Here is a 22,556-nt window from a genome sequence, read left to right on the forward strand (position 1 = left end):
ATATAAAAAAATCACATTTCACATTAAAGCACTGTATCGGAGCATGATTTGTTTTGCCAAAAGCACGTAATCTATGATGTCCAATGCTTCATTCACCTGAAAACCACGTGACCGCATCAGTATCTGGTTCAAACGAAGCGAACCTCAGCGCCGTTTACTTTACATTATAATGGCTTAGCATTTTGTTTTCCAATATTGTAATGTATATAATAATAATAAGAATACATTTTATTTAAATGGCAACTTTCTAAACACCCAAGACCACCTTACAGAAAGCAAAATGGTTAAAAAAAAATAACAGTAGACTAGAAGATCATGCCAGGCAATATACAGTGACCTGTCATGGCACATTAAAGTGCCACAAAAAGGTATTTCTTTAAATTTCTTTAAAAACAAAATTTAAAAGCTGAGAGTCCTGAGACCTTGTTTCATATCAGAAGTAACCTGGCTCTGTATTGTCTGTCGGTTTCCTCTTTGCTCTGCGATGCATTTTTCACTGCATGAGAACATGATGTGTTGTTTGTCAGGGATAGCAACAATAACTAAGGAGGGTTGGGCAATTGTGTTGAAAGCGTCGCTGGTTCAGAACACTTCACTAGCTCTCACTCTGGTTGACGTGTGCACGCTCCTTCTGGAGATGTGCCCATACAAGGAATTACACTCTTCATGATGTCATGAAGGGCCATAATCGAGAAAAAAAAAAAAAAAAAAAAAAAAAAAAAGAAACTTTCAAAAAATTATACGAACCCAGGAGTGTTTTAGGCACATAAATAGTACATACAACTGCATATTTAAATAACTATATTGTGTTCGTATATTATACAAACTATTTTATAATAATTGTATATCATTACTGTGAAATAAAATTGGTCATACCATGAAACAGAATTTTGGTCAGACCGCCCACCCCTAGTTGTAATTATTTTCATAACCCCCTTAAACAACAGCCACTCTTTAAGACAATTTGTCAACTTTTATTAAAATCCGTAGAGAACTCAACATTTACAAATATGGTTTGGGATGGACTGGAACAGTTCAGTAACTCTTTGCGGTTTCATATGTTTCAGGGAAGGCAAGACTCTTGTGTCCTGATCCCATGACCAATGGCAGGATTCCAGCATTTGGCACCACATTCCATGAGAGAGTAAGAGTGATGTTCTTATTTGCCCTGTATTAGGGAAAAATAGATATAAGAGAGATAGGTTCATGTCTATACTTCATGTCAAATATCTATAGTCCAAACAATGTTGATACACACTGTCAATATTCATTCAACTAGGGTGTAGATGTTTGTCAGAGTATTACAACTGAAATATAAATATACATATGATTCATTAATCTAATTACAAAATAATTGCACATCCCCAGATCATTTACATGTAGCAGATGCTTTTATCCAAAGCGACTTACAAATGAGGACAATAGAAGCAATCAAAACCAACAAAAAGTGCTATGACAATTCTCAGTTAGCCCAACGCAGTACAGGTAGCAATGTTTTCTCTTTGTATATACATACAGTGAGGTCAATAAGTATTTGATCACCCTGTGATTTTGCAAGTTCTCTTACTTAGAAATCATGGAGGGGTCTACAATTTTCAGCATAGGTGCATTTCCACTGTGAGAGACAGAATCTAAAAATAAAAATCAATGTATGATTTTTTAACAATTTGTGAATTACTGTGTCAAATAAGTATTTGATCACTTGCTTATCCGCCAGATTTCTGACCCTCAAAGACCTGTTATTTTGCTTTTAAATAGTCCAGCTACACTCTGCTCATGATTCTAAATTAGTAGCAACTGTTTGAGGTCGTTAGCTGTCATAAAGACAACATAGGCAAAGTAGCAACATGGGCAAAACCAAAGAGCTGTCAAAAGACACAAGAGACAAAATTGTAGACCTTCACAAAGCTGGAAAGGGCTACGGGGCAATTGCCAAGCAGCTTGGTGAAAAAAGAACAACTGTTGGAGCAATTGTCAGAAAATGGAAGAGGCTAATGATGACTGTCGATGTCCCTCGGACTGGGGCCCCACGGAAGATCTCTCCTCGTGGAGTATCAATGATGCTAAGAATGGTGAAGAATCAGCCCAGAACTACACGGGAGGAGCTGGTCAATGCCGTGAAGAGAGCTGGGACCATCGTTTCCAAGGCTACTATCAGTAATACACTAAGACGTCATGGTTTAAAATCTTGCATCGCACGGAAGTTTCCCCTGCTTAAGTCAGCCCATGTCCAGGCCCGTCTGAAGTTTGCCAGGGACCATCTGGATGATCCAGAGGAGTCATGGGAGAAAGTCCTGTCGTCAGATGAGACCAAAGTAGAACTTTTTGGTCTTAACCCCATTCGCCGTGTTTGGAGGAAGAAGAATGATGAGTATCATCCCAATAATACCATACCTACAGTGAAGCATGGGGCTGGAAGCATCATGCTCTGGGGGTGTTTTTCTGCACAGGGGACAGGACGACTGCACTGTATTAAGGAGAGGATGAACGGGGCCATGTATTGTGACATATTGGGCAAAAACCTCCTTCCCTCAGTCAGAGCATTAAAGATGGGTCATGGCTGGGTCTTCCAACATGACAATGACCCAAAGCACACAGCCAGGAAAACCAAGGAGTGGCTCCATAAGAAGCATATCAAGGTTCTGGAGTGGCCTAGCCAGTCTCCAGACCTAAATCCAATAGAAAATCTTTGGAGGGAGCTGAAACTCCGTGTTGCTCAGCAACAGCCCCGAAACCTGACAGATCTAGAGAAGATCTGTATGGAGGAGTGGGCCAAAATCCCTGCTGCAGTGTGTGCAAACCTGGTGAAGAACTACAGGAACCGTTTGACCTCTGTAATTGTTAACAAAGGCTTCTGTACCAAATATTAAAAAATTTTGACTCAAGTGATCAAATACTTATTTGAGACAGTAATTCACAAATAAATTGTTAAAAAAAAAAAATCATACAATGTGATTTCCGGATTTTTATTTTTAGATTCTGTCTCTCACAGTGGAAAAGCACCTATGCTGAAAATTGTAGACCCCTCCATGATTTCTAAGTAAGAGAACTTGCAAAATCACAGGGTGATCAAATACTTATTGACCTCACTGTATATACAGGTGCATCTCAAAAACTTATATCTTGAAAAAGTTATTTTTTTGGTAACATTTAAAAAAGTGAAACTTTCATATATTCTCAATTCATCACAAAGTAAAACATTTCAAAAGTAATTTTTATTTTATTTTTTATTTTGATGATTAGAGCTTACAGCTAATGAAAGTCAAAAATCCAGTATCTCAAAATATTAGAATATTTACATTGAGTTTCATTAAATGACCATACCTACAGTATAAATTCCGGGCCTCTCCTATTATTGTGGTTTCAAAGAATGGGGAAGACGGCTGACTTGGCAATGGTCCAGAAGACAATCATTGACACCCTCCACAACGAGGGCAATTCACAGAAGGTCATTACTGAAAGGGGTGGCGGTTTACATAGTGCTGCATCAAAGCATATTAAATGCAAAGTTGACTGAAAGGAAGAAATTGGGTAGGAAAGGGTGCACAAGCAACAGGAATGACTGCATGCTTGGGAACACGGTCAAGCAAAGCTGATTTAAACACTTGGGAGAGCGTCACAAGATGTGGACTGAAGCTGGAGTCAGTGCATCAAGAGTTTCCATGCTCAGATGTCTTCAGGAAAAGGGCAACCAAGCCACTTCTGAAACAGAAACAACGCCAGAAGCATCTTACCTGGCCTAAGGAGAAAAAGAACTGGACTGTTGCTCAGTGGTCCAACGTCCTCTTTTCAGATAAAAGTAAATTTTGCATTTCAATTGGAAATCAAGGTCTGGATTCTGGAGGAAGACTGGAGAGGCACAGAATCCAAGCTGCTTGAAGTCCAGTGTGAAGTTTCTGAAGTCAGTGATGATTTGGGCTGCCGTTACGTCTGCTGGTGTTGGTCCATTGTGTTTTATCAAGTCCAAAGTCAATGCAGCAGTCTACCAGGAAGATTTTGGAGGACTTTATGCTTCCATCTGCTGACAAGCTTTATGGAGATGCTGATTTCCTTTTCCAGCAGGACTTTAGCACCTACCCACAGAGCCAAAACAACTTCCAAGTGGTTTGCTGACCATGATATTACTGTGCTTGATTGGCCAGCCAACATGCCTGACCTGAACCCCATATGGAATCTATGGGATATTTTCAAGAGAAAGATGAGAAGCAGTCGATCCAACAATCCAGACGAGCTGAAGGCTCAATAGTGCCTCAGCAGAGCCACAGGCTGATCACTTCCATGCCATTCCTCACTGATGCTGGAGTTTGTGCTAAAGAAGCCCCGACCAAGTATCGAGGGCATAAATGAACATACTTTAAAGAACTTGAACTTTTATGTTTTGCAAATCCATTTTTTTGATTGATCTTAGGAAGTATTCTAATATTCTGAGATACTGGATTTTTGACTTTCATGAGCTGTAAGCTCTAATAATCAGAATTAAAACAAATAAACTTTTGAAATGTTTTACTTTCCATGTAATGAATCTAGAATATATGAAAGTTAAAAATTTTTAAATAAATAAAATAAAAGAAAAATCACGATATTCAATTTTTTGTAAATGCACCTCTATATACACACAAAGAAAACAAGTAGATAGAAAATCAATATATAGCCCTTTCACACATACAGAGTTTTCTGGAAAATTACCGGTAAATTGCCGTAAAGAGATCATGTGTGAACAGGACCTTTTCAAAAATACCGGTAAACTCGTTCTGGCAATTTACCGGTATGAGAAGTTGTAACATTACCGGTAAATTGCCGGAATTCTGCTGTGTGTGAACGCAGAAGGAAAATTACCGGTATGAGCACGTACAAGTTCAGAACGCGCTGACGTAAGACTTTTTTGTTTGTTTGGTTTTTAACTGTTCACATTTACTTCAGAAAAAACCTGGATACTCGCCAGGACAGCCATTTTTGCGAAATTTTGTGTGTATTAGGCCACTTAAGTACAACAGATAAACTACATGAAATAACTCAATATGATACTCGCTAGGCGGCTTTGGATGTGACTGAGCGCTCAGCCTCTGGAGAGCACGAGTACCTATTGGCTTTAAAAGACGTGCAAATTATACGTTTTTGTGACGATGCAACAATGACCCGATTAAGCAAGGGACAATTTTGTCAACTGTCCCGAAATGCGAGCGAAAGTCTTGGATCGGTGTGCAGCTGATGTGAAGCCGCTTTGAGAGAGAGAAAGAGAGAAGACCCGGACCAGCTGAATCACTCACACTGTTTTCAAATGACTGATTTAATCTGCTAGTTTGTGTGGATTTATTTACTCGTATAACCCACTTGCTATCTTGAATAAATGTTTGCAGGAATTTCCCTCATTATAAACTTGACATCTGCGAGGATGAGTACAACTATGTAGCTAATATACACACAATCCCCCACGAAATTCTGGACATGATTAATCATAACTAAAATTAGAAATAAAATGTCATTATTTTTCAGTTTCCCCCAGGCCTGGAAATGGCTGTTTTCAAAATTTAATAAAAGCAACTGATGCACGCTGTTAATCACTTAAGCTGGCCACCAATGTAATCGACTGAATGCTCCGTTACCTTTCCCTGCTCTAATCATGCCGTATCCATCACCCCGCTTTGTTCCGGGACCTCGAAATGTTCAAATTAAACACTGGTTTGTAGTCATCTATTACGATGTCTCTGGGACAAAAGCAGCTGCATGAATGCAAAAGTTTGAAACAAAAATGAAACCGTCAACAAAAAGACTGACTGCATACCCTCCATGTTTACAAATACAAGCGCAGTCATTGGAGGTTAATGATGTCACGGAATTTACCAGTATTTTGGAATGGATGTGTGAATGGTGCTTTTCCGGAAAAAAGACGGAATGTCGTTGCCTGTCTGAACAGCGCATTTTTGAATTTACCGGTAAAGTCGTTCCGGTAATTTTACGGCAATTTACTGGTATTACTGTGTGAAAGGGGCTATTGAAAGCTAGTGTTAGAGTTTTTTTAAAGAAAAACAAGCAGTTAGAAAACAGAGAATGCAAGTGATAGAGAGTCAAGTCAAGTGTTTCTCTTTTTTTAAAAAAACAGAAAACGAATAGATAAAATAAGATTTAGAATAGGAAGTGCTAGAGTAGAAGGGTCAAATAAAGATGGAAGAGATGTGTTTTTAGCCATTTCAGACTCAACTGCTCGGATTGAGTTTGGCAGGTCATTCCACCAGGTAGGAACAGTTAATGAAAAAGTTTACATTTAAAGTCATTATTGTGTTAGTTGGGAAAAAAACAAACATTAAATATACATTAAACTCGTTTAGGAAATATTTTGACTCAACATTGCATAAATGATAATAAATTGATAAAAACATGACTATTGAAATATGGTTGAAATTATTAAAAAAAGAAAATTAAATTAAAACTCTCAATATGAAACTACAATCAAAATCAAATCAAAAAGGTGGCAGCAAGTGGGGCTTTATTAGTGAGTGAGTCATTCATTCATACAAACAAACAGTTGATTCACTCAGAAACAAAGCAAGTGACTGTTGTTAGGGTGTTTTTCAAACTGTTGAGGATGCGTCCTTCCTAGTCCATTCCTTCTAGGCTAGAGTCAAACTCACAGGTAGGTGAGTTTGATCAGGGTTGGAGCTAAACTCTGCAGCAGATTGGCCCTCCAGGGAAAGATTTGAGGAACCCTGGTCTAGTAAGTGCACATGGCTGTCAAAAAAAAAAAAAAAAAAGTTTCCACCACTTTTTATAAACAAAGAAAAAGGAACTAACCTTAGACCATTCCCATCATCAAAGAAGAAGTATTTGGATTTAACATCCCTCAGGTTTAGTTTGGTGTTGTCACCTCTCAAGACAATCTTGTCCCATAGCACCACCTGGTTCAGTGCCTAATATGGGATAAAAAAAAAAAAAAAACTCTTTACTGATATGAAAATCACAAACCGGTCAGAAATATTATATCTACAACACAACAAATACTCCTCTCTCAACAGATTTTCCTCAACAAAACAGTTAATTATATTTGTCAGGCCCACTAATCTATGGATAGACTGAAGTGGTCAAGACTTACATTGCTTTTGGTTGAATATTCAGCAGTTAGGTAAAGAAAGAGCTCCTTTACATTCCAGTCAAATATTGGCTGCAGATGTTAAAAAGTGGTTAAGACAAATAATGTAAATCTAGTTCTTGAGGTAAACTGCACTGCAAAACTGACATCTGAAGTGGCACATACCACAAAAAGGTGCATTTACACAGGAATTATATATGCAGAAATAATGCTAAACAAAACAGTGAATAGAAAAACAAAAATAAAGGAAATTTTTACATTATAACAAATCTGAAACTTTTTTCCACCAAGGGATGCAAAATACATGTTTCTATCTAACAATTCTAACTTTTCCCTCACATTTCTGAGATATAACAGACAGAAACAGGCTTCCATAGAAACTATAGCATAGTAGTGTTTTTAAATGATCATTTTATTTATTTTTTGCATCTACATGGTGGTAATTTTGTGGCACAGCAGCAATCTTTTCCATCAAAAGGATATTAGCAGAAATGTCAAATGTCACAAAGCCCAAGTCACTCCTCTCTCGTGGTCCTGTGAAGTCGTCTACATTTTTACTGGAAAAGGAAGAAAACGGAAGGATGAGAAAAATGGGAGGGTGAGAAAAGTGCCTCAGTTTAGATGCGTGTGACAAGATGAACCTACATAACAGTTACACATAAAATGTACAAACGCAAATTAAGTAATAGCACGGATAAAATAAGCGACAACAGGGAATCTTAAACAATATAGGCCTAGTACTCACTCTATTTTACAGTTTCAGATACAGACAGCATTTCACATTGTTGAATAAAACCATAAAACTCTATATATTCATTTAATTTGCATAGCTGATGTGCTGCACTGCTATTGGCTGCCAGGTCAGCAGCATCTACAAGTGCCATATGCTGCAAAAACAAATGATTCTGAACGGACGGTGCTGCCTCGTGTATATCAAACATCTTTTAACACTGATTTCATATCGATGCTGTGGACGCAGACTCAGAAACGGTGCAGGGAACTTACATCATGACTTTGGCTACATGTATATCCACCGGTACGCTTCTGTCTTTGAAGGCTGTGGTAACAAAGCATCCGAAAGTGAGAGCTGCCATCACACTGAGAGAGAAGGCGAAGAGCGAATTCGCCCTCGATAATACCGTATTCATGATTCAATCTAGTTCTGATCAAACTACAACAGCGTAATGCAAAACAAAGATATACTGAAACGCTCAGAGCAGGAAGAGAGGCGTTTAAAAGATGATTCGGAAGCAAGACCGACTTCCGGTTTAATTTTTCAAAATACATACTGACATCCAGTGGTCAGGAAGTGGAATTGCATCAACAGTCAAAGAGCGACTTATTTTTCATTTGGGTAAAGTAGCCTTTAATCTTACACACCCAGTTGCTCCAAAGGTTAAGGAGACACATTACAGAATTATGTTTAAGATTTACCCTGTTAGCGATACTTTCCAGAAAATATTTAATTTTGAGGTGGACCTGTGTGGTTTTTGTTCTTCTTTTCCTGAAACACTTGATCATCTATTCTTGCTTCTAAATTCTGGTTTGATATTCATAGTTGGTTACTGGTAAAAATGAAAACAATTCCTTCGGTTGTCTTGCAAGATATCTTCTTTTTTAAATTCTCTTTTTTCAGATGTTGTCAACTTTGTTTTATTGTTAGGTAAATAATCATATTCATACATGCAAATGGACAAATGTAAGCCGTCGTATATTTCTTTGTGAGTTTGTGAAAATGCTTCAGAGCTTTAAGCACTTATAGAAAGTATGAATCTTATATCGATTCCTGCTCCCTGTTATTGTTGTGAGTATAATAATTATTATTTATGTTGATGATTTGCATTATTTATAGTGGATGTGCCTTATGTTGTTGGATGTTCCCTGTCTTATGTACAATTTGCAATTGAAAGGAAGAGAAAAAAAGTGTACAACGGTATACAAAAATATATATATGCAATACAAAAATATACACCAGAGTGTACCTGATAACCACTGAGTAATCAAAAACTCTATATTACTTAAAAAAAAGTCTCCTGCAGGAAATGACCCTGACTATTTGTGTATGTGGAATTTCCCCAAAATAATAAAAATGTGTACAAGATGAATCAAAGTATTTCCATAATAAGCTTTTATGAGAAGCTGAATCACCTACTATAATGTTTATTAACACAGTTGTGTTTAGAAATATTAATATCTCCTATGAGCATGTTACAGAACCACTTACAAGTTCGTAAAAAATATAAAAGCAAAATTAAATGTTTGTAAAATCATTTTTTTTTGTAAATCACTGTATTAATACTCAACACAATATGATAAATACCCGTCAAAATATGATAAAGCTCAGATGATCAACCAAATGTTACCAGCTTTATCCTGGTGACTCTTCTATTATTGGACATTGCTCTATACAGTAACAGTATTTTACAATACAAATAGCGTAATGAAAACAAAACTGTCACTATGTATCATGAGACAAACATCCCAACAAATGACAACAACTATTGTTATGCCTCAGTCAAGTGGCCCATTTTCCACTAGCTATAAGTACAGCTGCCTTATCTCATCTCTACTCTGGGCCCAGCTGCTTTGGGGAATAACTGGGCCGGCCTGGCATATGATCCCCAACAACACAACCCTGGATACCATTCCAAAACATTCACTGTCACTGAGCAGCAGCAATGACTGAGATTTTGGAGGAGCGCCCTTTGGGCTCGCAGTATACCAATGTCTATCTCTCGATTTTTGTCCTTTTTTGCTTCAAATTATTTGTCAAGATCAGTTTAAACATACTGACCCATTTCTATGTGGTTAAAGGAAACCGTAAGGAAGCAGCCCGGATCGCAGCTGAGTTCTATGATTTTGGCCAAGGGCACGGTAAGTACGCAAGAATGGGACATATTGAGGCTATATATTTTGGAGTGCGTTCTGAGACACTATTATGTCTTTTTGTAAGGTACGTAAAACTTTAACTGGTTGTATAGGGTGTGAAAGATAAAGCTTCTGCGGCATGGCCCAGTTTGTAACACTGAGAAAATTGGGTCAGCGTGTTCTTATCTAACACTTCGTTAAGGAAAATTATTTTCTCACATATTTTCAAATGACTGCGTTGACTGGATACAATGATGAAAAAACATAGCCATTTAAACGTTTTGAAATTAAAATGTTTGGTGCAATGCACTAGGCTATATAATAATGCATCCTTCATGTTTATTAATTAATCTGTATAATTTGACTGTCTGAAGTCTAAAGAAAAATTTAGTGATTTTGTCTGTGGAAATTATCCTCTCTCTGTATGATTCTCACTCCTTTCTGTCTTTTTGCACTATATTATTCATTACCTTAATAACATGCAAATTACGTGATGTCAAATGCTAAACAAGTTAACGTTAACAGATAATACAAGTTAGATGAATGCTTGTATTATCAGTTATTATCCGCAACCTGCTTGCTTCTGATAACAACACAGACAAAGCAACAGACAAACTGAAATGTTTGACTATATGACGCAAAAGGATGTGTGACGTTACATTAAAATAATTTAAAACTGTCACAAATTCTACAATACATCTATTTTTTTAACAACTTTTTATTGAATTTTCTTCCTAAAACAGCAGTAACAAACAAAAAACAACTGTGCAAATTCAGAACCCACTATAAAATAATTTTCACATGGATTCCAGAAAAGATGACACAACATCAAACGCTGATGACACAAACTTACAGTTTCCATACTAGATCCATGCACACGGGAAGTTGAGAGTTCCATCGAAACAATGTCCAACAAACACACAGTCCAGGTTCTCAGTACCCAACAAATATAACAGGTCCTGTGAGAGCGGAGACCAAAAGGATGAGAGAGAAGGGTGCTCCCCCCTAAAAATAATGCGAAAACGTGCCCTAAAGATCCTTGCGAACAGAGATTACATGACAGATTCATATTCAGAAAAAAAAAATACTTTGAGAGTGTGATTCCTTTGGTCCAGATATATCTAGGATATGCGACATTACAGAATTCGTATCTGCACCCAATACAATTTCAAAATCTGAAAATTTCAAGAGATAGGTTGACAAAACCGAGAAAAAGTAAGGTCAGGAGTACAAGGATTAGATTCTTGAACTAACACTATATCAGTCTTTCTTCTTCGCAAAAGATCCAGAAAACCTGTATGTTTGTGAGGGCTATTTAGGCCTATTACAACTCAGAATATTAAAGGTCAGTCATAGGTATCGAACATAATTACTGCATAAGACAAAATACAAGTTTGAGAATAAAACCAGTTGAGTCTACCATTAAACCACCCCCCCACCCTTCCCATCACTATTCAAAAAATATATAAATACATTCCCATGAACTATGGCAGATCAAACCAAGAACAAACCTTGATCTGCCAGCACCCCTTAATATGGCGTCAACAAAAACCTGCACATCACTGAAGCACCAACATTGGCCCCATAGTCACATATTTTTTTTTATTTTTTTTTTATTGCAAAAATAATAAAGAATACAGTATAATGGAAAACAAACAGAGAAGAACAGTATGTACAAAAGAACACAGTACCTTTAAAAAAAAAACAAACAAAAAAAACGGATTAATAGATAGAAAAATAAATGTAAGTACTTTAAATTTGGCAGAAAAAAAAGAGAGATAGAGGGCATACAAATAAAGATACAAATATATTAAGGGAAAATGTTAAATTTAGCACAAATTCTTGAAGTTGTTAAAGCTTTCTTGTTAACAGACATTGATATTGTATTTAAATACAGTTTCAGTTCTTGTTTAAAGACATTAAAGTGGGGTTTACATTTAGTATATTTACATTTATGGACATAAAACTTTCCAATAAATAACAGAAGGTTTATACAAAAACTTGCATTAAATAGATTCTTATCTTTAACATAAAACCCAAAAAGAATGTGTTTATAGCACAAAGAGAAATCATAAAAAACATTTTGGACAATCAAAGCATTAAGATTATTCCAAAAAGACTGAACACAAGGACATTCCCAAAACAAATGAGCTACAGTTTCAGAAGAAAATTCACAGAAAGAACAAGATATGTCAATGTCACTTTTAAATTTCTGTAAAAACTGCTTGACAGGTTAAAACCTGTGAATTATTTTATAAGATATTTCTTTAACTTTATTTGTTAAAAAAAAATTCTGAGGAAGTGACCAAACATATGCCCACTTAATATCATCAAAAAGGTTGTTCCAATAAGAAATGGAGGAAGAAATAGAAGTAACAAGGTCCAAAAATAAAGACCTAATTTTGTGATTGGATTTTTTAACAGAGAAACAAACAGAACCAACCACAGTGGATTCGGGAGTGGGAGGACAAACAGAAATCAATGAGCCACTGTTATTATTTCTAAAAAGCATACAAATTTCCAAAGAGATGGCCTTTAAAACAGTATTAAATTATTTTCTAGAAACAGGAAAATGATATCTTAAAATAAAATCAGAGTAATTAAACAAATTGCCATCATTGTCAAACAACTGGTTCACTAACAGCACTCCATTACTGAACCAATTTTCTAAAAACAAGGATTTCCTCTTATGTAAAATATTACAGTTGTTCCAAATAAAAAAGTTGTGTGGCGAGAAATTATGCTTATAAATAAGCTTCCAAGCCAAAAGCATTTGCTGATGATAATTGGAAAGTTTCCCCATAGTCACATATTGACTAGGTAGTATCTCTATTCAAAAAAATACATCTACATCTATAATACATCTATTTTTGACCAATGTTACGAAAAATCCATTTAGAATCCTGATTCTATAACTAGCTACTTGCGTCGGAATAATAGTGGCAGCATTCTAATCTTAACCTGAGATATAAATAGCTTTACTGACACGGGCTTGGTGCTATGGTGAATATTTATCTCATGAATATAAAGTACGTTGTGCGATGTGCGCCCAGTAGGCGTAATCGTAGTTGGTGGGCGTTTATCTTTCTACTATGGCAAAGGCTCGGCTTATGAATATTAATTACGTTACGTGACCAGAAGCGCCTCAAAAATGTAGCAAGCAACGTCAATGTGACCTAATTAATATTCATAAGTTAGCCAACACGACTCTACTGAGATCTGAAACAACAACAAGCCGAGCAGCCAATCAAAAAGGGTCGCTAGTCAAAGTCGCTCTACCCCGTGTAAAGAGGAGGACAGGACACAGAGCTGATGCAAACATGCCTGAAGTTCCCTGCAGAGAACCCGAGTACTCAGATAATACTCCCAAGAAAAGAAAGCGAGAGGACGTCGACGATTTTTCTGAGAAAAAGAAATCGCGCTGGGGTATTTTGATTAGTCAAGGTGAGTTATCGACACGTGTAAATAAATGTGCCTTTATATTGCGCCCTGCTGTCACCTTGCAGTAATGCATTTGTATAAGGGCGGACCTTTTACTTAAAATGAGAAATAATATTTTAAGTAATATTAGATAAATAATATAAAAATAATATTAATATGACATTCTTATCAATAATAATTATTGTTTATATCATCAATATCGTTTTATATTTAGCCCGTAAACAATGTTTTCATGATTAAAAATAAGAAAATGGAATGAAAAAAAAAATAAAGAATGTAATGGATGGATATTAACTACATAATTTCCACAGTGTCAGTCAGAAGCACGCACACCTGCAAGCATCATTCTCAATAGAGCAGAACGATGAATGATGAATGAATGAAACAGTACTGCGGCTAGTCATGTAAAGCTGATCTGCGCCTAAAATTGTTGTAGTGTCATTGGCCATTTATATTTTGCAGTGGTGGATGAAAAAAGAGAACATTTTGTTCCAAAGCCTGGTTAGTGTTTCCTATATTCCCCACAACCCAAATACAAAACTGGCCAGCTATTTGCAGACTATGCAACAGTAGCAGTAAGTATAGGAACATAAAAATGGTAGCATACACTATGTAATATGTTTACCATGTTGTGCACATGGCCTAGTAGTTATTAAATCTGTCTTGGGTGTGTGATGGTCTGTCTTAAGGTAAAAAAAAAAAAAAAAAATGATCTGATTTTATTGTTTTTATTGCTGCACATAGCTAGTTTTAGTTATTTCTAGTTGGCTACATTTGAACCTTCTTAGCAAGGCCATAAGAAACACAGTATAGGCTATTATGTGTTTGGACTGCTTCTGCATTATTCTTTAGATTTGGTCTTTTAACCTATAATTAGTGTGTGTGGGGGGGGGGGGGGCACATCTATGGCACATCATTGCAATGTGCCATAGAATAGTTGCACAGTACTGTCTTTGACTTGTAACTTCCTTGCTTAGGCTGAGCAAGGAAGTTACAAGTGGTCCTAGTCTCCATGGAACCCAGCTGTAGTCACATGAACAGAACAGGGTATGTTCATGAAATATTCATGAAAGCATTCACAGAGTCTCAATAAAGACTATTTGCTGTTAAACAGCCAGCATTCATACCGAGCAGTGCCGGTTTCTCTGACCTAAATTATCACTATTGAAAAAAAAACAAAAATCACACAAATTGCACCATTAAATGATACTAGCATCTTAGTAATCTAGTTAGTATCATTGTAATTGACTGAAGCACAGCTGTGACCTAAAGTTCCACATGTCAGTGTGGAATCCCAGTGGCAGTAACTCATCTCCTTCGCTCAGCTAAGCTAAAAAGAGAAGACGGCTGCTTTTTTGCGCCTTAAGATGACAGCCGTCCTTTCATTTACAGGCTATGGCATATTCGTATCAATGGCTAGATGTGCCGTGGGGCGACGGAGACCTGGGTACGTAACAAAACCTAGCGCTCTTAGGCCTCGTTCTGTGCCAGGAATGGCAGTAGCAGAAGGCAGTTGTCGTATGTTGTTGTGGCTAGATTGAGCTCTTGCTAATTATAGATCTCCTCAGTCCACTGTGAATAGATACCTATGGTATGAGCTGCTAATACTGTGAATTAAGGCATATGTAACACCCTCACAACTATTCTGTTACACATAAGATTCTGATTCTGACTAAATATTAAATGTCTGAAGACAGTGTTGTTGGTAGCTGTGTTGTTGCTTATGTGGTCTGTAGGTTGATGCAGTTGTTTAATTGAGGAATCTTCAAAATTTGCTGCCCAGGAATTATTAACTTTATACATGAAATAGTATAGCTGCCTTTATATGAGAATAATATTGCTTTTATTCCAACACACTGATAACATAACAAAGTATGTGGCCAAGTATGGTGATCCACACTCGGAATTTGTGCTCTGCATTTAACCCATCCAAGTGTACACACAGTAGTGAACATACACCCGGAGCAGTGGGCAGCCAATGCTGCGGTGCCCGGGGAGCAGTTAGGGGTTCGGTGCCTTGCTCAAGGGTCTCACCTCAGTCGTGGTATTGAGGGTGGAGAGAGTGTTGGTTATTCATTACCCCCACCTACAATCCCTGCCAGACGACCCCACGAACTTCGGGTTACAAGTCCAACTCTCTGTCCACTAGGCTACAACTGTGGTGAAATAATTTCATTTACATTTTGTATTGGAAGCAACACGGGAATCTGTTCAAATAGCTCAACAGTTGAAATGAGTCGATCTATATTGTATCTAGAGAGCTGATCTTCTTTCATGTTAGTTGATAATGCTTTGCCATTTTCAGCAATTCCACTCACAGGCTCTCTGCTCAACAGCTGTCAATGGGCAGTGTCAAAATCACCAGTGCTTACACCACTCTCACTTTACAATGTACTAGAAATTATATGAAATCTGGCTGTGGCTGAGTGGGTGTATTTAAAGCTCTTGAATTACATGGTAGTGCTTTTGGTTGGCTTTTAAATACAGCAAATAATGGTTGCTGTAAAAAATTTTAATGTTCCTTTTTTAGTTTTTTTTGTAGTTTGTTTTTCTGAGATGAAAGGGCATTTATTAGTAATGGGAAACAGTTGGATGTCAGTACATATGTTTGTTATTAAGAATAATTTGATGTGTGTTCACAGGTTCATGGGCTGATCGTTCTCCACTCCATGAAGCTGCGTGTCAAGGTCGACTTCTGGCACTTAAGACTCTTCTCTCACAGGTTCACAAACATATGCACATACAGAGATGGAGCAGAAATAGTTGAAGAGGTCAAATTAATATGCTAGCATTTTTAAAAGAAAACACATTGTTTTTCTGTTTGTTTTTTTCCATATTACCAGGGTTACAGTGCAAATATCATCACCATTGATCATGTGACTCCACTGCATGAAGCTTGTCTGGGAGATCACGTAGCATGTGCCAGGGCTCTCATAGAAGCCGGTGCCAATGTAAGTTACAGTTATCAAACATATTAAAGGATTTTCAGCAACATTAAATAAAAAATGAGTAATTATTGAAAAAAGAAAATTAAGCTATATAAAAATACCATTGTTTTACCCATCAAATATTTTATTTTTAGTAATTAATTTTATATTATACTAATATGTAAAATATGAGAATAAAATATGAGACTAATATGCAAAAAATGAGAATAATATTGCTTTTATTCCAACACACTGATAACATAACCAAGTATGTGGGCAAGTACCCACACTCGGAATTTGTGCTCTGCATTTAACCCATCCAAGTGTACACACAGTAGTTAACATACACCCGGAGCAGTGGGCAGCCAATGCTGTGGCGCCCGGGGATCAGTTGGGGGTTCGGTGCCTTGCTCAAGGGTCTCACCTCAGTCGTGGTATTGAGGGTGGAGAGAGTGTTGGTTATTCACCTACAATCCCTGCTGGACCTGAGACTCAAACCACAACCTTCGGGTTACAAGTACAACTCTCTGTCCACTAGGCTACAACTGTGGTGAAATAATTTCATTTACATTTTGTATTGAAGCAACACGGGAATCTGTTCAAATGGCTCAACAGTTGAAATGAGTCGACCTTTATTGTATCAAGAGAGCTGATCTTTTTTCATGTTAGTTGATAATGCTTTGCCATTTTCAGCAATTCCACTCACAGGCTCTCTGCTCAACAGCTGTCAATGGGCAGTGTCAAAATCACCAGTGCTTACACCACTCTCACTTTACAATGTACTAGAAATTATATGAAATCTGGCTGTGGCTGAGTGGGTGTATTTAAAGCTCTTGAATTACATATGTTTTCAACATAATACTTAATGTTTTCAAACCTTACACTGCAAACTGCAACACACCCATCGTATACTCATCGTATACCACAAAAAATCCATTGATTTGAATGCCTTTGTAGTGAATAGCACATTCCAGGGCCCATTTTTTAGTGAACAAAGGTTTGCTACACTTTGATTGGATATTGGTGGACTAATATTATACATAATATTTTACATTTAATTTAATAAATTGCATACATTTAAAAGATTAAAAACTGTGACAACTAGCCCCAATAAAAACCACCGCTTACCCTGAAACAACACTTTTAGTACACGGTTCAGTCTTTTGCTTAATCTTCTATATATATTGTGTGTGTGTGTGTGTGTGTATATATATATATATATATATATATATATATATATATATATATATATATATATATATATATATATATATATATATATATAATATATAATAAATCCTTGCTTAAACATTTTCCAATGTGGTTTTATATTTTTCATGTGTTTACATCTATAGCAAGAATATAATGATAATGGAATTTTAATTTGGAAGGTAAAATTCACAAAAATAATTCAACTTATAGTTTTGAAATAGAAATTTTGAACCAACTAAACTACAGAGCTAAATAAATTGGAATTTTATCTAAATACCACATAGTTACTGAAATATAGCCCCTTCTGATAACTTACATTTGTGACAACTAACCCCGGTTTTCCTTAATTGTTTCAGGAAAGATTTGTTCTTTGTATAGTAGAAGACTATGCACAGCTTGATCTGTTTGTGTGGATTGTGCTGTTAAAATGCTCTTGTACATGGCAGGTGAATGCCACGACCATTGATGGTGTGACCCCACTGTTTAACGCCTGCTCAGCAGGAAGTGTCACCTGCACAGAGGTGCTTTTGGAACATGGAGCAAAACCACAGGCAGAAGCGTGCCAGCCTTCACCCATTCATGAAGCCTCCAGCAAAGGTAAGTAATTCTGCTTGCCAGGTAACCGCTAATCTAACCACAAAAAATCCATTGATTTGAATGCCTTTGTAGTGAACAGCACATTCCACGGCCCATTTTTTAGTGAACAAAGGTTTTCTACATTTTGATTGGATATTGGTGGACTAATATAAGCAAACTGTCCATCACCATCAGATAAAGATGCTAGGACAACAGCCAGACACGTCTAAGAGGGCAAGAATAAGATCTCTGGGACCAAGCCCAGGAACGACAGGAATTCTTATGGGTCAAAATGCAGTTTCTGCCCTTCACCCACCTAGAGACTGATTCCTAAGGTTTTGGCCTGTGACCGCCATAATAATACCTTAGGACCTCCAGAAGCGTAGCAGTGGGTGAAACAAAGAGAGAGACCACAAAGATCCATCCGAATCCATTCATAACTATGTTTTCAAACCTTACACTGCAAACTGCAACACACCCATCGTATACTTATTCAGAGAAATAAGTATTCTTAGTGACAGCAATGTGTAGTGCAACATCTAACACAAACTCAGATGTTAATGGACGAATGAATGCATGCATGACAGTTCAGTCTTTTTCAATTAGGTTTGGACTTGTGTTCGTAACATTGCCAAAAGCATTCTGGTTGTGGTTTGGAAAGTGAGAAATGCACAGGTAAAACTTTAGTGACATTTTTCATTTTTCTAATCTTGTGTATGGACTATGCAAATAAGTTCCACAGGAGGAAAGAAAGCTAGGCCCCACTGTGTTCCCCCGCTCTGATGGAAACAGCCAATCACAGTGTGGAAATGGAGAAGCACAAAATTGTTATCTCCTCATCTGAAAGGGATAAAGACACACCTTATTCTGAGTCTTTTGTATGTCCAGTGAGACACTAACAGACACACCCGTTCTGAGTCCCCCATCCAGAGAGACAATAGCAGATACTGGTTCTGAATCCTCAGCCTGCGTGGTAGGAGATAGAAACAGATACACTTGTTCTTAGTCTATTTCCATTAGGGAAGTGGCAATAACAGCTATTAACAATGACTCTACAAGTCAAGTCAAGTCAATCTTATTTGTATAGCGCTTTTAACAATGCAAATTGTGTCAAAGCAGCTTTACATCGTCTTCATATAAAGCTGGGTGGCTTTATATCAGCTTTACAGTATTTAGACAGGGAAATAGTTTGTTGAAATAGTGTCATTCTCCTCTGGCCAGAAAAAATCAGCAGTTTAAATCTAGGCTAAAGCAGAATCAGATCGTGCAAAGGACTCATCTGGTTCCCGTGGTCTTGTCCCGATGGCTGTCTTGGAGACAGGGTCTTCGCTGGGGATCAGTCTCTGGGGCTCATCTAGGTGTCCTGGCTACAGTTCTGAGCCTGCAGCCTACTACAGGGAAGGCAGCAACAGACCCATTCGTCCTGAGTCTCCAGCTTTTGAGGCAGCAACAGATATGACCATATTCTGAGCCACCAGCCTGCAAGGAAAGAGATAACTCTACATTTAGAGTCTTTGCCCAGCAAGACGTCAACAGATGCAGCACGTCCTGGGTCTCCATCCAAGAGAGACACTGGATTGACCAAGATCTGACTCTCTAGTCCAGAGAGGCAGAAGACATACAGATATTTGCAACAAGGTGAAGCTCTAGCGAGCAAATCTTCACTTCAAGGTACTTTTGTCTGCGTATTCCAGGCAAATGACCTTCTGCACCTACTCCAGGGCCACATCTGCGTTCCATCTTTTAGGACTTTTTGGTGCTCCAGGAAATCAGCGTCCTACAGCACTTCATGTTCAAGGCTGTTGAAATGGATTCCTGCTTCTTTCCCCACTGCATTGTTACCAGCACAACCAGTGGAAGAAGTCACTGCCACCGGACTGCTCACTTGACCGAGAGAATGTAAATATCACTTATCCAAACCTCTTCCAGACACTGTGGCATTATTTTATATTATCAGTATATTATTTTCTAATTTACATTAGATGTTATATAGCTGATGTCAGCTGATAACAAATGATTCATTTATTTGTTTGGTACATAATAGTGTTCTTCACCTCATTACCCTTTTGAAAAAAAAAACAGCATATGCTGGAAAGTTATGATTTGAAGCATGGCAGCTGGTTTAAGCTAGTCCTTAGTTGGTCCTGAGCTGGTCATGAGCTGGTGTTTAGCAGGAGCTAGTTGCTTAGTTAGGACCAGCACATAACCAGCTGAAATCAGCTGAAGACCAGCTTAAACCATCTCAAACCAGCTGCCATGCTTCAGAACATACCTAACCAGCATATGTTGTTTTTTCAACAAGGCAGTCTCAGTTTATCTTTTCATAAGATATCGTAACTCTGCTATTGCAACATCCAACTTAATCACTTGCATTTTATGCATATTATGCACTTTATTCCTTTTTCATTTATGGTATTAATTTAGTAGTTGTTGATAAGTCTTATCTATCGTTTGTTAATAAACTTTATTTTATTACACTTGTGTCTTCCTTGTGTTGATAATACAGAAAGAGGTTCTACAAGTTAGATATCCCACCAATCTTTCTTATCCGATGTACTCATAACCACCTTAAGTGACACGTGATCCAAAAATCATAACGTCATTGGTGATGTGAGTACCCATCACTACACTATTTCGCCTCCCTGGTTGGCGAAAGCAAAATCACAACACATTTACAGCAGAGGTTACAAAAGTGTAAACATACATGTGTTTGTTGTCTCAGGCCAGGCAGCATGTATAGAGTCTCTCATCTCGTGGGGAGCAGATGTAGATTATGACATCCCTCATCTAGGAACACCTCTCTACATTGCCTGTATCTCCCAGCAGCTCCAGTGTACACAGAAACTTCTGGATGGAGGTGAGTTTGATGTGGCTCTGTGTAAACTTTTACTGTTCAAACTAAGCGAAAATAAGAAATTCAGTTACTCTGTATTTGGTAACAATGGTATTTTTATATTAAGTGTATTTTTATGTGTGGTCCGGTCATCTCACCTCAGTTATTTAGTTTTTATTTTACCCTATCATAAATGAATTTATTTTTCTTAGGAGCAAATGTGCAGAAGGGCCGTTTTCTAGACACACCACTGCATGCTGCAGCACAGAAGGACTGTCCAGAAATCATCAGAGTGCTACTTGACTTTGGCGCTAACATCAACACTCGCAACCTGGAGCTACAGAGGCCGGTGGAAATGGCGCCACCCAGCAGCGTGGCAGAGGCGGTGCTTCTTCTTTATGAGGGTAATGTTGCTCAGTTCATTTTGACAGGAAAGAGTGAGCCAGGAAATGAGCCAGGGTCTTCTGTACATTTTTAATGCAACTTCATCTTTGATTAATTATTTTAGGCTAAAAGATTGTCTGGTGCAGAAATCATCCATTTACATGCTAAATCAGTCATTCCAAATTTGCACCTTCCGTGCATTATATATTACTGTTGAAATTAGTAAAAACTACTATAATTAAATTAAAACTGTAATGTTTAAGACAAAATTACATAAATTATTTTGTGATAAAGTTAAATGGATGGGGACATAATAATGAAAACATTTAATCAGTGTAGGCTAGGATTTGAACAAGGGTCAGTTTGTGTATGTACTTAGTGTTAAAAAGATTATTTAAAAAAAATATATATATATATATTTTTTTTTCTCTTCCTTGATAGCCACGCCGCAGTCTCTCTGTCAGCTGTGTAGACTGAGTATCCGAAACTACATGGGCCGATCCAGACTGCATCTGATTCCTCACCTCAAACTGCCTACTCTGCTCAAGAGTTTCCTCCAGTACAGATAGATTCTCTACCTCCAACCATAAAGCCCCTCCTGCTTTTATTTTCTTATATTAAGTGCAGTAATACAAAAAAAAGGTCACCCAGTCTTGTTTGTGACCACCAAAACACAAAAAACTAAATCACTTCAGCCATTCATTTTACTTCTAAGTTCAAATGTTTTTTTAACTGATATATTTTGTGCAACCAATGAACATCAGTTATATTTTTGTAAATAATATCTTCACAAGAGTAATGTAAATTAATCAGTTTTAACCTGCACATTCTTATCAATATAAGCTGCATGCCTAATATGATCCATATTTATCACGTCAGGATAAAATTATTGAAGTGCATGCCAGTATAGTGAATTTTATATTTTTTATCAAAGTAATCTAAAAAAAAATTATAATTCCCAAAAGCACAACTCTATAGTTTTCACAAAATCTAATGCTGTCATTATTTTCACAGGTTCCCAAGTTAATTGCATCCTGAACTGTTTTGAAAATAAAACAGAAAACCACTGGAAAGATTCAACCTAATACTGAACTTTGGCTAAACATTTTGTTGCCAAAACAAAGCATGATACACACAGTAACTTGCATACAAATAAAGAATGATATGTAAAATTTGATGATCTAATTGGTCTCCCTTTTCTTTATCTTTGCAGTTGGTACTGTAAATGTAT

General features: G+C 37.2%; 2 protein-coding genes across 5 annotated transcripts; one reads left to right on the forward strand and one right to left on the reverse strand.

The window, feature by feature from the left end:
* Positions 1 to 959: 959 nt before the first annotated feature.
* LOC306874221 (signal peptidase complex subunit 3) lies at positions 960 to 8,339 on the reverse strand. Its single transcript, XM_079424102.1, has 5 exons — positions 8,090 to 8,339; positions 7,566 to 7,641; positions 7,088 to 7,162; positions 6,790 to 6,905; positions 960 to 1,168 (listed from the first exon to the last, which is right to left on the reverse strand). The coding sequence occupies exons 1-5, from the start codon at positions 8,230 to 8,232 to the stop codon at positions 1,036 to 1,038; spliced, it is 543 nt and encodes a 180-aa protein (XP_079280228.1). The 5' UTR covers positions 8,233 to 8,339; the 3' UTR covers positions 960 to 1,035.
* Positions 8,340 to 9,710: 1,371 nt separating this feature from the next.
* LOC306874222 (ankyrin repeat and SOCS box protein 5-like) lies at positions 9,711 to 22,507 on the forward strand. Of its 4 annotated transcripts, none has more exons than XM_079424103.1 (8): positions 9,729 to 9,958; positions 16,036 to 16,115; positions 16,237 to 16,344; positions 17,979 to 18,129; positions 20,831 to 20,965; positions 21,154 to 21,345; positions 21,767 to 21,884; positions 22,340 to 22,499. In XM_079424103.1, exons 1-8 carry the CDS (start codon positions 9,763 to 9,765, stop codon positions 22,350 to 22,352), a joined length of 993 nt encoding a protein of 330 aa, XP_079280229.1. In that variant the 5' UTR covers positions 9,729 to 9,762; the 3' UTR covers positions 22,353 to 22,499. The 4 variants fall into 4 exon arrangements, with proteins under 4 accessions (XP_079280230.1, XP_079280229.1, XP_079280232.1 ...); XM_079424105.1 differs by lacking the exon at positions 9,729 to 9,958 and adding an exon at positions 13,191 to 13,396 and having other exon boundaries at positions 22,340 to 22,507; XM_079424104.1 differs by lacking the exon at positions 22,340 to 22,499 and having other exon boundaries at positions 9,711 to 9,958; positions 21,767 to 22,310.
* The last annotated feature ends 49 nt before the right edge of the window (positions 22,508 to 22,556 follow it).

Source organism: Barbus barbus, assembly GCF_936440315.1.
Source record: "Barbus barbus genome assembly, chromosome: 8".
NCBI classification, from domain to species: domain Eukaryota; kingdom Metazoa; phylum Chordata; class Actinopteri; order Cypriniformes; family Cyprinidae; genus Barbus; species Barbus barbus.

What these genes read in the sequence shown, in the direction of transcription:
- LOC306874221 (XM_079424102.1), bottom strand. Translation starts at nt 8,232, where the DNA reads ATGAATACGGTATTATCGAGGGCGAATTCGCTCTTCGCCTTCTCTCTC. An exon ending in CATTTGACATTTCTGCTAAT is followed by an intron (nt 7,163 to 7,565) that starts ATCCTTTTGATG and finishes ACTTTTTAACAT; the next exon opens with CTGCAGCCAATATTTGACTG. An exon ending in AATATTCAACCAAAAGCAAT is followed by an intron (nt 6,906 to 7,087) that starts GTAAGTCTTGAC and finishes ATCCCATATTAG; the next exon opens with GCACTGAACCAGGTGGTGCT.
- LOC306874222 (XM_079424103.1), top strand. Translation starts at nt 9,763, where the DNA reads ATGACTGAGATTTTGGAGGAGCGCCCTTTGGGCTCGCAGTATACCAAT. An exon ending in TTAAGACTCTTCTCTCACAG is followed by an intron (nt 16,116 to 16,236) that starts GTTCACAAACAT and finishes CCATATTACCAG; the next exon opens with GGTTACAGTGCAAATATCAT. An exon ending in ACAGAAACTTCTGGATGGAG is followed by an intron (nt 20,966 to 21,153) that starts GTGAGTTTGATG and finishes TATTTTTCTTAG; the next exon opens with GAGCAAATGTGCAGAAGGGC.